This window comes from Aedes albopictus, chromosome 3, assembly GCF_035046485.1.
Source record: "Aedes albopictus strain Foshan chromosome 3, AalbF5, whole genome shotgun sequence".
NCBI classification, from domain to species: Eukaryota; Metazoa; Arthropoda; class Insecta; order Diptera; family Culicidae; genus Aedes; species Aedes albopictus.
Window position 1 is genome coordinate 336,650,557 of NC_085138.1, and position 16,180 is coordinate 336,666,736.

General features: G+C 41.0%; 1 protein-coding gene across 2 annotated transcripts in view; it reads left to right on the forward strand.

Moving 5' to 3' along the window:
* Positions 1-7,451, forward strand: part of LOC134284269 (beta-arrestin-1) — a gene marked incomplete at its 5' end in the record, with an annotated part of 128,989 nt that extends 121,538 nt beyond the window's left edge. For both annotated transcript variants that reach the window (XM_062843011.1, XM_062843012.1), the window contains 1 exon segment: positions 3,502-7,451. In XM_062843011.1, coding sequence (XP_062698995.1) covers positions 3,502-3,583 — 82 coding nt within the window.
* Positions 7,452-16,180: the final 8,729 nt, after the last annotated feature.

Consider the following 16,180-nt stretch of genomic DNA (forward strand, 5'->3'; position numbering starts at 1 on the left):
GTATTGTGCAGGTGTTCAATAACTCACAAATCATACCCCACCGAGTTATTGCTTGAGATATTCTTCAATTATAGAAAAATCACTATTTGTATGAAAAAATCATCGCTTATTATTGTGGTATTGCAAGGCCTGGTGTTATTATAATCACTTGCTAAAAGCCAACGTGAAAAAATCTTAAACTTTCCATTTTTCATTGTTGAAATTTCAAAAGTGTGTTGAAAACTATAGTGGCGCTTACGCCAACTATGCGAATATGGGCAGTCCGACGGATGCTGACGAGCACTGAAAGAAGCTTGTGATTTTAAGAACTTTTTCTGAGATCAGTATTCCCTTCAGAGATTTGTTAGGAATTTGCTTAGAATTCTATCCAGAAATGCTTCCTCTTGAGGCTTCTTATAGAATTCTCCGAATCTTCCCCAGAACTTCTTGCTTTTTTTTAATTTTTTGCAGGGGTTTTCTGGGTAGAGATTTTCTCGGATGTTTTTCTGCCTGATTTTACCCGAAGTTCCTTCCAGTATTATGTATGGGATAGGCAACTTTTTTTTTTCTTTCACAAAAAAGTTCAACATGCTGCAACTCTTCATAGAGTGTATCAAAAATTCTCCAGCTAATTTTTGAACTGTTATATCTCGGAGACCAGTTTATCGAATTGAATGAAATTTTGAACGTTTATCAACAATATATAAATACTTGAAAGTTTTATAAAACATAGATACTTTTCAAACGTTCAAAAAAGTTATGATTTTTCTAGTTCTGTTCTTAAGATATCTATAATAAGATATATTAGAGCCCATTTAGATTAAAGGAAGAACACATTTAGTATGTTTGTGCTGTATTGTAAATTTGACTCATTTTCCTCTATATGGGTGAAAATGTCAAATCATAATTTTTTTCAAAGTTTAAAAAGAACCTGTTTTGAAGAATTTTCAAGCATCAATATGTTATTGATAATCGCTCAAAATTTCATTCAATTCGGTTAACTGGTCTCCGAAATATGACAGTTCAAAAATTAGTTGTCTAAAAAATAGTGTTTTTTGAGAACGGTTCTAGCATTGCGAAAGATTAACCAATCGAGCTCAAATTTGTACCAATGATGTACATATAATAGGTTGATAAACAGTCAAAATTTTAGATTTTTTGATAAACTCTTGTGCGCGTTAGCCATTGTGGATGGTTCTAAAAAGTATTTCATTGCGAGCGCATTATTCATTCGAAACCAGCGCTGTTATTGGTCGTGAGCTTCCCATGACGATGAATAAGTAGGCACTTTCATCGTCACAAGACAAAACGAGCATTCACGCACTTCTTCATGTCATTTTGCAATGATCAAGCATCATGACGGAAACTTTCATATTGTTTTGAAATTAAAATTTTCACCTGGTCCAAGCAAATTTAGGCTAGCCGTTGTATTTAACAGATAGAGAGGACATACATTCATGCTTTGACGGATTTAAACAATGACAAAATCCATGAATGTTGTAGTAATTGCCTTGTTTACAACCATGTCACGCTCAGTCATGACCGAAAAATGAGCGAATATTGTTAGACTCTCTTGGTCATTGTCTCCCGATTCGATGACATTGAGAGAGGCACTTCTGTAAAATTCGCGTGATGACCCGTGTTGACGCTAACGCTTTCCAAGCCTGTTCGAAACTAACTGAAAACAGTCATACGTAGTGTTCGTTATAGATGAATGAAGTTATCACATCATATCATGCGAGTGATTTCCAAATCTGACAACTTTTTCAAAACAGTAGAACAGTCTAACAACCCACATCCTGGATTAATGGATTGCGTCCATTATCACTACGCGCGGGTGGCACTAATGTCGTCTGTTGATTCTGTAAAGAGGCTTAGACGAGACTAGCTGCACTAGGTTCTGCCTCTATCACTTTTTACCAACTTTTCGGCGTATGCATAATTCGAAACCGTTTGAGGTACGTGTGAGATTTGGTACTGCTGTGTGCACTTGTACTGTCGTGTGCAGCATAGATGTCCCATGTTAATAAGGATTCCCATAGAACATGACACAAATATGTATCACTCGGCAGTGTAATACACAATTATTTCTACCTTAGATAGCGGTATGGTGTGCATTGGTTTCTATGTTTTGTCCCGATTTATGTCAAGGCAATTGATTCTTCGTTATCTTATGCAATTTCAGCAGTAGATGGCATAAAGTAGGACAGACTGTCTATTTTATTAGGATTTATTGTTGACACAGTAAAGTGATAGTCAATTGGATAGCGATGTTGTGTGTGAGTTGTAAATGTAAAAGACACATCTTAAATTTCAAGATTTTTAGTTCTACTAATTTATCTGCAGGCATTTTTTTTTTGCTAACTAAATTTTTTTCCCATAGAGCTAAATTGAAGTAATTAAAGAATTGATTACGTTTCGACAGAATTCTGAACAGAAGTCTTTCAAAACTTTTCATGAATAATACAGATCTAGTCTTTCTAAGCAAAAACAGGCAACAGGATGGAAGAGGTCTACTTGCCTTATCTTTCATTCCGCTCTTTCTCATGTTTATCAAGGGTAATGAGTGAGAAAAATGGAAATTTAGGGGAATCAATTTCGATAAAACATGTTTCACGAAAAAAATGTCGTTTGTCTTCGTTTTCATTGGGCTAAAGCCCAATTAGCGGGCATTTAATTAAACATAGCCCACCTAAACGACCTAAACATATGCCATCAAACGAAATTCGGCCGTATGTAGTTTGTATAGCTGGCGTGCAAGGGTGCAAATGTTTTCTACTGGACGTAGTATTCACATGGCACGTAACGTCTTATTAACTGTAATATAAATATTGCTTATCCAGAGAAATCTTCCAACCTGGCGGAGTGAAGAAGACAAAAAAGACCTATTCCGCAAACGTCAAACTGCTACACACTTTAAAAAGTATACACACAACCTATCAACAAAAATAAATTGTTGAAAATTTTAATTGTGTTACATACAAAAATGCTGAAACTACACCTAATATAGTTTAAAAAATAAGTTACATATTGTGGCACCAAATGTGATTACATAAACCATAAATGGAACAATTTGCATTATTTTTGAATTTTATGGCAATCACGTGAGTGAGTGCTTTTTAGCGTGAACCAAGCACTTTTGACGTTTACGGAACGACTGCAGCGGTCGAAACAACTGCAACCCCGTTGGATTTTTTCTATTTTATCGCAATATTTCCCGTATTGTTAATGAACCGCAAAGTATCATTGAATATGTTAACAATCTTTTAGAATTAGTATTCAAGTATATCAATAAATATAACCTCAAAGAAATCCTTCAAACGACTTCAGCCTGCATGTGTTGACCGGGGAAGGGTTCGACCGCTTGAAGTTGCTTCTAGCATTTCTTTGATTCCTGTATTGTTCTTATTAGGCTAAGCACTTCAGTAGTTAAGATTTCAACCTTATCCAACTGCACCAGGTAGCTAATTGTTGTATTGTGTGTTTTTTTTTTCTATCTATTTTTCTCCTCACCACGACCAGCGATGAAAACTGTCAAGATGACGACATTATCTTCGAGGACTTTGCTCGATTACGTTTGAAAGGTGCAGAAACGGAAGCCTAATAAAGAGAGCGAGAGTGGGAGCGAGAGCGTTAATCACCCCAGGGGGGTTTGGAAATTGTACACACTTTGTAAACGAATGATCGCACGCGCACACACATCCGGCCGTGTCCAATCGTCTGTATGTCTATATGTGTGTGTGGGGGAGCCATTCAAGACAAGCGAGCGATAGCAGCACCATCGTAGTAGTCGCGCAGCATCAGCAGTAGCGACAACAATAGTCTATTGTGTGTGTCTTGTGGTGGTAGTAGCGGATATGAGCGCGTGCATCGTTTTTTAGCTGTAACAAAAGCCAGACCATTGGTGGGGTGAAGTTTTTGAATGTCCGGAAGTTGTAAGAAACGCTGGTAGCTTAAAATATAAACAATTAGTAGCAGTAGCTACGCATAAGAACGTTTTAACGGATACAGGAGTAAACAACAACACACAGACACATACAACTGTAAATGCGCTGAGAAATAAAAATAATCATGTTTATAGCATTTACGAAGCAGGCCATGCCCGCCTTCGCCTACTAATACAAACGCAAACATAAATAACAACCGTTAGTCAAAACTGTACGCATACAAACAATCGTTTTTCCATCGCCTCCTTTTCTATGTACGAATCGTGTAGAAGAGCGTTTTATATAAACATTTCCCTTATTTATTAATGTTAATTTGTTTTATGTAGGTATGCCAGTTTCTTTCTAGCTTCTATTTATTATCATTTTTATTTGTTTCTACAAAGCAAGATTTCTAATATATTCTTTACCCGTTTCTAGACTGTAGAAAGTAAATTAAAGATAGAAAGCTTTAGGCGGATGTTCGTAAGCACTGCAAATAGTAGGTACACTATACACAAAAGGAACTTGTTTAGGTTATCGGTTCTAACTTCAGTATTGTTTACGTAAATTTGAAACTGAATTTGTTGCTCTGGTGATTCATTCCACGGAACACAATAGGGCAGCAAGTACGGAACGGTAACGTCTCACGTACACATACGCAAAAAATGTGTATTTTCCGATCACTTGCTGTCACAATAGGCCTGTCCAGCTTTTCAAAAATGTTCTCTGATTCTCAGGTCCACCCCCATATTTTGATTGGCATCCTAAAAGAAGTAACTGGTCAAAATTTCAGCCAAATCCATTAAAATTAAGAGGTGCATCAAATCAATTTTGTGTTTTTCGACTATTTTTGAACTTCAAAAAATCATAACTACACTAAAACATGTCAAAACTTAATTCTTTTGGCAGAAATTGAAAGCTATACTTGTTTGCTACAACTTCTCCGAACAACGTGTGCCAATAAAATTGAAGGAAAGATGTGTAATTATCACATTTGTAATCAGAAAAATCTTAAAAAGTTGATTTTTTGATAGATTTTGTTCTGGAATACCCTAATATACGTAATAAGTTGGATTTTTTAAAACGGCTTCATATTCTCCAATGTTTTTTGGTTATTTGCTTTTTTGGCACCAATACTGTAGGAGTTGAGCAAAAATTACTAAAATTCGTGAAAGCCAAATGTGGCCTAAAAACTAGCTTTTCGGGTGCAATCACGCTTTGGCGCGCAAAAAGTGGCATCGCGTCAGCACTGATATGATAGCGAACACCTGTCATCGCGCTTGTTTGTTATCACCCGTGGTAGGGGGTAGCCAAGGCAAACTTCTAGGAAGCAAAGCTACTACGTTCAGTACAATTTCGCGCCACAACGTGATTGCCTCCAAAAAGCTAGTTTTTAGGCCACATTTGACTTTCACGAATTTTAGTATTTTTTGCTCAACTCCTACAGCATTAGTGTCAAAGAAGCAAATAACCAAAAAACATTGGAGAATATGATGCCGTTTTGAAAAATCCAACTTATTAAGTATATTAGGGTGTTTCAGAACGAAATCTATGAAAAAATCAACTTTTTAAGGTTTTTCTGATTACAAATGTGATAATTACACATGTTTCCTTCAATTTTATTGGCACACGTTGTTCGGAGAAGTTGTAGCAGACAAGTATAGCTTTCAATTTCTGTCAAAAGAATTAAGTTTTGACATGTTTTAGAGTAGTTATGAATTTTTGAAGTTCAAAAATAGTCGAAAAAACACAAAATTGATTTGATGCACCTCTTAATTTCAACGGATTTGGCTGAAATTTTGACCAGTTACTTCTTTTAGGATGCCAATCAAAATATGGGGGTGGACTTGAGAATCAGAGAACATTTTTGAAAAGCTGGACAGGCCTACTGTCACAAGGGCACTCAGACACTGGCGCACAGACAATTACAAGGCACAAAATTAGTTTCACTATGGCTGTTGTTGAAATGATATAGATATGAAAACATCAAACTATTTGTGATCAGGTAGCAAACGATTTCAATTTTTCGAACTTGACAAACGAACAATAGTGGATTTCGATTGTTTGTGCTGCTTGAGGTAATGAGGGTAATACGAAAAAGTACATATGGGTAAGCTTATGGAGAGTAAAAAGGAAACTGTCGGCCAAAAGTTTGTGTTCGGACTGATTTGCGGTTACTGTATCCGATAGTGCGAATGAACAAGATGTGTACTATTTAAACAATGTGCGATTTTTAGGAAGTTTTACACTTATGGCATGTTAAATGTTACATAAAAAACTGTTGGCTCTTTCACGATGTTCATTTTTCGTTCGACGTTATTAATCAATCGATCCCTTTCAATGTGCAACAATTTGAATGTCTAAATGGTTTTTATTGGAAAAAAATAATCACATGTGCAAACCTAGCAAACAAATGGTTGATTTTTGTTGGAGCTATGATTAATAAGTAACCGACATCGATTTCCCTCTATTGAAAAAAAAAAAATAAAAAAAACTTCTTACAACTGACTAATTTTCACAAACTGCACTCTGAACATTATTTCATTCAATGGACATATCAATATCCAAGATGGGTTTTTAAGTTCTACGATTGTTCAAGTAATGCGTAAATAGTTTTAACCGGGGGCACTAGATACGACTTTGAGATAAAATGGAACTGAACTTTTTTCGATCAAACTCAATCAGGTACTCCTATATGTAACCTTTATTTCAAAAGAGAAATCGTTTAGTTTGGGTAAATTTTTTCCAGCTGCATCAAAAATCAATCTTTGAATTTAGACAATTTATGGGAGCGGCATTTCACTAACTCGTTTTTAATAAGCTGAGGCGTGTAAATGTCATAATAAACATAAAATAAGTCTCAAATTCATTTCAAAAACTGTGGCACGGAATATTACCAAGGAAAACAAAATGAATGATTTAGAGCCATCGATTTTATTTGTAGGGTAATTATCGCAAAACACATTCATATTGTAACTGTTTCCAACATCCCAGCAAACATTAAAACACAAAACAAAAACTTCAATGTCTTCTTCTTTGATAGTTGAAACTTCTCCTCGTACTAACCTCTTAAACGTCACTCACAAAAAAAGAAGACAGCCCGCAGTAACAACGGCAATCCGATTGTTAGAAGAAAACCTGAACTCTAAATAGTTGAACAAAATAGAGAAAAACATGTTTGGCGTTAGAACTGTTCACCTCGAACGGATTTCACTTAGATGGAAAATTTTAGTCTTATCACACAATGCATACAGAACACTACATACATCATTCGCATAACCAAACGTGCATTTATGGAAAACATAGAACAATGCGGAAGACCATATTTGAAAATTAACTGTAATAAAACTCCTCTTTAGGAAAAATAAACACTAGCATAAAGCATCGAGAGTTTGGAAATCAATTAAACAGTCGAACCTGCAGATAGCGAAAATCATACAATAAACAAAATGTAACTGAACCGGAACCGGAGTAATCGAAGAAGAAGAATACAGAAAAGAGAAACGGAAGTAGAAACACAAACAGACACAGACACACAAACACACACACAAGCATAGCGAAACAAAAAGCATGAATGTATTATCTGACTGTAAGATGTATATTAATTAGTTAAAGCAAAATGTAATGGGGGAGAATAAATTTTAACATGCAGAAGATAAATGGGACTATTCTTTACAACTCTGGCCCCGACTGTCCGCGCGCGGCAGTGTTGCCAAGTTGCAGCAGTCGTCAGTAGGTGGTACGAGACCGGAACTTTTGCAGAGGTTATATATACATTGAAACTGAGGAGAGGAGGCACTCTTTGAGGAGGGGAAGTAAGTTATTGTACTATTATTATTAGGTAACTGCTATATATTGTATGATTTTTTTATGATTATAATGATGGATGAAAACAAAGGATATAGAAAACTGAAAAATGGAGAAAAAATCGAGTACAGAGAGAAACAAAATAACAGTTTAACAAAATATAATTTGGTGTAAAAAAATCGTGTCGAGTTGTTGTTATGGTTTTGCCTAAAGCGTACCGAAATCCGTTATTCCCCGGACAGACAAGAATATCCAAACCAAATCTCAAATCAAACAATTTTGGCAGTCATAGCTCGATGTGATTTTGATGTGCTATTCAAAAATTTAAAGAATATCTGAAAATTTCTACATAAGAACAAATTTCTAGAGGAATTTCCGAAGGAATTCCTGGAGAAATTTTTGAAGGAACTCCTGGAGGAATTTCCGAGGAACTCCTAGAGGAACTTCCGAAGGAATGCCTAGAGGAATTTCCGAAGGAATTCCTAGAGGAATTTCCGAAGGAATTCCTAGAGGAATTTCCGAAGGAATTCCTAGAGGAATTTCCGAAGGAATTCCTAGAGGAATTTCCGAAGGAATTCCTAGAGGAATTTCCGAAGGAATTCCTAGAGGAATTTCCGAAGGAATTCCTAGAGGAATTTCCAAAGGAATTCCTAGAGGAATTTCCAAAGGAATTCCTAGAGGAATTTCCGAAGGAATTCCTAGAGGAATTGTTGAGGAGTTGAGTAGGCGACGAAATACCTCTGCATAACAACCATAAGTTTGTTTATCAAAAATAACAATTAGAAAGTCATGTGGGGGTATAAATATGAGAGCTTACAATAAAGAGAGTCATTCGTTATTGAACTGTTAAACAATCAAGAAGTATTATTGCGATCTACGACATCTCAACCATCTAAGAGGTTATGGGCCCAGATTGAAGTTGAAGATTTTGAAGTTGGAATTCTGAAAATCTCGGAAGATTGGTCGGAACTTTGGGTTCGTTTTGAAGATGGACGCTAGCAAGCTCATGATGGAACGCCTGAATAACGCCAATTACGAAGCCTGGAGATTCAGAATTGAAATGCTGCTGATTCGCGAAGGGTTGTGGAAGCACATCTCGGAGGAGGTACCCAATCCGGTCACGAGCGAATGGAAGCAGGGAGACGATAAGGCCAGGGCGACTATTGCCCTGTTCGTTGAAGATAATCAACATCCGATCATCCGGGATTGCCGAACTGCCAGAGAAACCTGGGAAGCCTTGAAGAAACATCATCAGAGTGTGTCCCTCACGTCTCGAGTCACGTTACTGAAGCGGATTTGCCAGTTACAGTTCCGGGATGGTGACGATATGGAACAGCATCTTCAAGAAATGGATGGACTTTTCTCTCGCCTTTCGAACGCTGGTCAGAAGCTGGACTCCCAGTTGATGGTCGCGATGGTATTAAGGAGCTTACCGGAATCATATGATACCCTAACTACAGCTTTGGAGAGTCGCTCGGATGAAGAGTTAACCATGGACCTTGTGAAGAGCAAGTTGTTGGACGAATCCATGAAGCGCCGAAGATTCCCATCGCGAGGAGAATCGTTGCTGAGAGTGGAGTCCTCGAGGAAGCAAATTATCTGCCATAGCTGTGGAAAACCTGGACATTTCAAGAAAGATTGTCGTGTGCTATCCAATGCGAAGGTGGACGAATCCCGGCGAAAGTTCAAACCTAAAGCGAGAACTGTGAAAGAAGATGACCGTCCCGAGGGGTGCTCAGCGTTTTGCTTCGCGACACGTAATGAACCGGCTACGATTGATTCTTGGGTCGTGGATTCCGGTGCTAGTACCCACATGTGCGCGGACAGAAACTTTTTCAAGCAGTACGAAACATGCTCCGGATTGACAGTAACGCTAGCTGACGGAAGTGAAGTAGGTGTTTCTGGAAAAGGTTCCGGAATACTGCACTGCGTAGTGGACAAGGACGAGAAGCAGGTAACAATCACGGACGTTCTACATGTTCCGAAGTTGGACGCAAATCTGGTGTCAGTTGGAAAGCTAACGGAGAAAGGTGCTGAAGTAAATTTCACTGGAGAAATCTGTAGAATCTCGAAGCATGGACTGGTGGCCGCCATCGCAGTGAAGAAGGCCGGTCTCTATCAGCTGGAATCGTTGAAGAGAAGTGTACCGTTATCTGCTGCGACAGCCAAGCATTCAGAAGATTGCATCCACAAATGGCACCGTATACTAGGACATCGCGATGAAGAAGCTATCCGAAAATTGGTACGTGATGATCTCGTTACCGGCGTGCGAATCCAGAAATGTGAGGTTGACATCGATTGTGAATGCTGCCTGGAGGGAAAGATGACCCGGTTGCCGTTCCCAAAGCAAGCCGGACCACAGTCGTCAAGGATGTTGGAACTCGTACATACCGATTTGTGTGGACCCATGAATACCGTCACTCCAGGAGGAGCCCGATATTTTATGACAGTCATAGATGATTTCACCCGCTACTGTACAGTATATTTCCTACGAAAGAAGTCCGAAGCTGCAGAACGTATGGAGGAGTATATTCGGATGATTGAAACCCGTTTCGGAAAAGTGCCTGCCATCGTTCGGTCCGACGGCGGTGGAGAATACAAGTCACGAAGATTGGACAGTTTGTATCGTCAGAAGGGAATCATCCCGCAGTACACAGCAGCCTATAGCCCCCAGCAAAACGGAGTTGCAGAACGTAAAAACCGAAGTCTCGTCGAAATGGCGCGCTGTATGCTCATCGATGCTGGAATGGGTCACAAATACTGGGCAGAAGCTATAAACACCGCTACGCACATTCAGAATCTACTACCAACCCGAGCTACCGTGAAAACGCCGTTTGAAGCCTGGTACGGGAAGAAGCCGAATTTGAAATACTTGCACATTTTCGGAAGTAGTGCGTTTGTACATATCCCAGACCAGAAGAGGACCAAGTTGGAGCCAAAAGGAATGAAGCTTACGTTTGTTGGATACTCAGATTGTCAGAAGGCATACCGTTTCGTGGATCTGGCAACGAACAAAGTGTATCACAGCAGAGATGTACGATTCTTGAACGAGGGAAAACTGTTGCAAATCAGTCCGAAGTCTTCTGGAGTAATGGAGTACGAGTCAGTCCTGGAACCAAGCAGTCCGAATGAACCGAATACCGACCACGCTGACGAGGATTTTGAAGCAGATGATATGCAATCCACATCAGACGAGGAAGAATCATTCTTGGATTGTAGTCAAGGAATCGAAATGGAGGATCAACCAGTGCTGTTGCCAGAACCATCTGTGCGACGATCGGAAAGAAGCACGAAAGGATTACCACCCATCCGTTACAGTGAAATCGTCGATATGGTGAAGCCAAATGTCCCCGAACCACGTACTATAAAAGAAGCTTTGGACGGTCCGGAAAGCGAGCTCTGGAAAGCTGCGATTGAGGAGGAGCTACAATCTCACAAGGAGAATTGCACTTGGAATGTTGTCCCCCTGCCATCCGGACAAAAAACCATTGGCTGTAAGTGGATTTTCAAAAGGAAGATGGATGAAACCGGCAAAGTGGTTCGATACAAAGCAAGATTGGTGGCACAGGGGTTCACGCAAAAATTTGGAACGGATTACGACGAAGTTTTTGCGCCCGTCGTGAAGCAGGTTACGTTTAGAACATTGCTGTCTGTGGCCCACCAACGGAATATGCTGATCAAACACATGGACGTAAAGACGGCATACCTGAACGGAGAACTACAAGAAACCGTATTTATGAAACCACCACCTGGATGCGATTTTGGAAATCAAAACCTAGTGTGCCATCTTCAGAAAGGACTCTACGGTTTGAAGCAAGCAGCCAATATTTGGAACAAGAAACTCGATTCGATTTTACGAAAACTTGGGTTCAAGCCTTCGGAAAACGATCCATGTTTGTACTCAAAGCGCAACAACGACGGCACGATGGCGTACATTGCGGTATACGTGGACGATTTGATTATTGTTTGCAAGTCCGAAGAAGAGTACGAAAACGTTTTCAAAAATTTGAATAACAACTTGAAGGTGACATCATTGGGAGACGTAACGCATTTTCTTGGCATCCATGTTACACGATCACAAGACGGCGTATCACTGAACCAGAAGGCGTACATTCAAAAACTACTGACTAGATTTGGACTTCAAGATGCTAAGCCATCAAAGATTCCACTTGACCCCGGCTATATACAGACAAAGGAGGAGGAAACGGAAGCATTGCCAAACAACCACCAGTTCGCCAGTTTGATCGGAGGATTGTTGTACATAGCCGTGAACACAAGACCGGATATAGCTGTTGCAGTATCGATCCTCGGACGAAAGACCAGCAACCCAAGCCAAGTTGACTGGAATGAAGCGAAGCGAGTACTCCGTTACCTGAAGGGAACCATCGACCACGGACTGGTACTAGGTGCGGAGTCTTCTCAACTGGAAGTGTTCGTTGATGCTGATTGGGCAGGAGATTCCAAGGACCGTAAATCAACATCTGGTTTCCTGTTTCGCTATGCTGGAGGAATGATCGGATGGAATGCAAGAAAGCAAGATAACGTAACACTTAGTAGTACCGAAGCTGAGTACGTAGCCATGGCCGACTGCTGTAGAGAACTCAACTGGATTCTTCGTCTGTTCGATGATTTGAAGATTGAAACCACGTTGCCAGTGAAGATCAATGAAGATAATCAAAGCTGCATCAAACAATTGAGCACGCTCAACGTCAACCGAAGATCCAAACATATCGAGACAAAACATCATTTCATCCGACAGCTGAAGCAAGATGGAATCATCGACCCACAATACTTGCCTACCGAGGACATGATTGCTGACATGATGACAAAACCGCTTTTTGGAGTGAAGCTTTCGAAGTTTCGAGACCTGGCAAGGATACTTCCGTCGAGGAGGAGTGTTGAGGAGTTGAGTAGGCGACGAAATACCTCTGCATAACAACCATAAGTTTGTTTATCAAAAATAACAATTAGAAAGTCATGTGGGGGTATAAATATGAGAGCTTACAATAAAGAGAGTCATTCGTTATTGAACTGTTAAACAATCAAGAAGTATTATTGCGATCTACGACATCTCAACCATCTAAGAGGAATTTCCGAAGGAATTCCTAGAGGAATTTCCGAAGGAATTCCTAGAGGAATTTCCGAAGGAATTCCTAGAGGAATTTCCGAAGGAATTCCTAGAGGAATTTCCGAAGGAATTCCTAGAGGAATTTCCGAAGGAATTCCTAGAGGAATTTCCGAAGGAATTCCTAGAGGAATTTCCGAAGGAATTCCTAGAGGAATTTCCGAAGGAATTCCTAGAGGAATTTCCGAAGGAATTCCTAGAGGAATTTCCGAAGGAATTCCTAGAGGAATTTCCGAAGGAATTCCTAGAGGAATTTCCGAAGGAATTCCTAGAGGAATTTCCGAAGGAATTCCTAGAGGAATTTCCGAAGGAATTCCTAGAGGAATTTCCGAAGGAATTCCTAGAGGAATTTCCGAAGGAATTCCTAGAGGAATTTCCGAAGGAATTCCTAGAGGAATTTCCGAAGGAATTCCTAGAGGAATTTCCGAAGGAATTCCTAGAGGAATTTCCGAAGGAATTCCTAGAGGAATTTCCGAAGGAATTCCTAGAGGAATTTCCGAAGGAATTCCTAGAGGAATTTCCGAAGGAATTCCTAGAGGAATTTCCGAAGGAATTCCTGGAGGAATTTCCGAAGGAATTCCTAGAGGAATTTCCGAAGGAATTCCTAGAGGAATTTCCGAAGGAATTCCTAGAGGAATTTCCGAAGGAATTCCTAGAGGAATTTCCGAAGGAATTCCTAGAGGAATTTCCGAAGGAATTCCTAGAGGAATTTCCGAAGGAATTCCTGGAGGAACTTCCGAAGGAATTCCTGGAGGAACTTCCGAAGGAATTCCTGGAGGAACTTCCGAAGGAATTCCTGGAGGAACTTCCGAAGGAATTCTTGGAGGAACTTCCGAAGGAATTCCTGGAGGAACTTCCGAAGGAATTCCTGGAGGAACTTCCGAAGGAATTCCTGGAGGAACTTCCGAAGGAATTCCTGGAGGAACTTCCGAAGGAATTCCTGGAGGAACTTCCGAAGGAATTCCTGGAGGAACTTCCGAAGGAATTCCTGGAGGAACTTCCGAAGGAATTCCTGGAGGAACTTCCGAAGGAATTCCTGGAGGAACATCCGAAGGAATTCCTGGAGGAACATCCGAAGGAATTCCTGGAGGAACATCCGAAGGAATTCCTGGAGGAACATCCGAAGGAATTCCTGGAGGAACTTCCGAAGGAATTCCTGGAGGAACTTCCGAAGGAATTCCTGGAGGAACTTCCGAAGGAATTCCTGGAGGAACTTCCGAAGGAATTCCTGGAGGAACTTCCGAAGGAATTCCTGGAGGAACTTCCGAAGGAATTCCTGGAGGAACTTCCGAAGGAATTCCTGGAGGAACTTCCGAAGGAATTCCTGGAGGAACTTCCGAAGGAATTCCTGGAGGAACTTCCGAAGGAATTCCTGGAGGAACTTCCGAAGGAATTCCTGGAGGAACTTCCGAAGGAATTCCTGGAGGAACTTCCGAAGGAATTCCTGGAGGAACTTCCGAAGGAATTCCTGGAGGAACTTCCGAAGGAATTCCTGGAGGAACTTCCGAAGGAATTCCTGGAGGAACTTCCGAAGGAATTCCTGGAGGAACTTCCGAAGGAATTCCTGGAGGAACTTCCGAAGGAATTCCTGGAGGAACTTCCGAAGGAATTCCTGGAGGAACTTCCGAAGGAATTCCTGGAGGAACTTCCGAAGGAATTCCTGGAGGAACTTCCGAAGGAATTCCTGGAGGAACTTCCGAAGGAATTCCTGGAGGAACTTCCGAAGGAATTCCTGGAGGAACTTCCGAAGGAATTCCTGGAGGAACTTCCGAAGGAATTCCTGGAGGAACTTCCGAAGGAATTCCTGGAGGAACTTCCGAAGGAATTCCTGGAGGAACTTCCGAAGGAATTCCTGGAGGAACTTCCGAAGGAATTCCTGGAGGAACATCCGAAGGAATTCCTGGAGGAACTTCCGAAGGAATTCCTGGAGGAACTTCCGAAGGAATTCCTGGAGGAACTTCCGAAGGAATTCCTGGAGGAACTTCCGAAGGAATTCCTGGAGGAACTTCCGAAGGAATTCCTGGAGGAACTTCCGAAGGAATTCCTGGAGGAACTTCCGAAGGAATTCCTGGAGGAACTTCCGAAGGAATTCCTGGAGGAACTTCCGAAGGAATTCCTGGAGGAACTTCCGAAGGAATTCCTGGAGGAACTTCCGAAGGAATTCCTGGAGGAACTTCCGAAGGAATTCCTGGAGGAACTTCCGAAGGAATTCCTGGAGGAACTTCCGAAGGAATTCCTGGAGGAACTTCCGAAGGAATTCCTGGAGGAACTTCCGAAGGAATTCCTGGAGGAACTTCCGAAGGAATTCCTGGAGGAACTTCCGAAGGAATTCCTGGAGGAACTTCCGAAGGAATTCCTGGAGGAACTTCCGAAGGAATTCCTGGAGGAACTTCCGAAGGAATTCCTGGAGGAACTTCCGAAGGAATTCCTGGAGGAACTTCCGAAGGAATTCCTGGAGGAACTTCCGAAGGAATTCCTGGAGGAACTTCCGAAGGAATTCCTGGAGGAACTTCCGAAGGAATTCCTGGAGGAACTTCCGAAGGAATTCCTGGAGGAACTTCCGAAGGAATTCCTGGAGGAACTTCCGAAGGAATTCCTGGAGAAACTTCCGGAGGAATTCCTGGAGGAACTTCCGAAGGAATTCCTGGAGAAACTTCCGAAGGAATTCCTGGAGAAACTTCCGAAGGAATTCCTGGAGGAACTTCCGAAGGAATTCCTGGAGGAACTTCCGAAGGAATTCCTGGAGGAACTTCCGAAGGAATTCCTGGAGGAACTTCCGAAGGAATTCCTGGAGGAACTTCCGAAGGAATTCCTGGAGGAACTTCCGAAGGAATTCCTGGAGGAACTTCCGAAGGAATTCCTGGAGGAACTTCCGAAGAAATTCCTGGAGGAACTTCCGAAGGAATTTCTGGAGGAACTTCCGAAGGAAATCCTGGAGGACCTTCCGAAGGAATTCCTGGAGGAACTTCCGAAGGAATTTCTGGAGGAACTTCCGAAGGAATTTCTGGAGGAACTTCCGAAGGAATTCCGGCAGTCCCATGCGAATAAGACTACTCAGCACTATGTGATCCGCTAACTCTTACCTGTTGATAAATATGTTTAACAAACACCGAATTTTTAAATTCGGCCGGTCATCTTCAAAACAACACGAAGCAAAAAAAAAAATACCGCGTGACAATTTTGAAAACGCAGCGGCTCGCGTGCACAACCTGCTCCGATTTTCCAGCTGATGACCAATCTTTCATCTTCCCAAAACTTTATTAGTATCTTGTGGATTGATTGGTGCTTATTTTCATAATCAACTACTTCCGGTATGTTCTCCTGTACCTATAGGCTGATCACG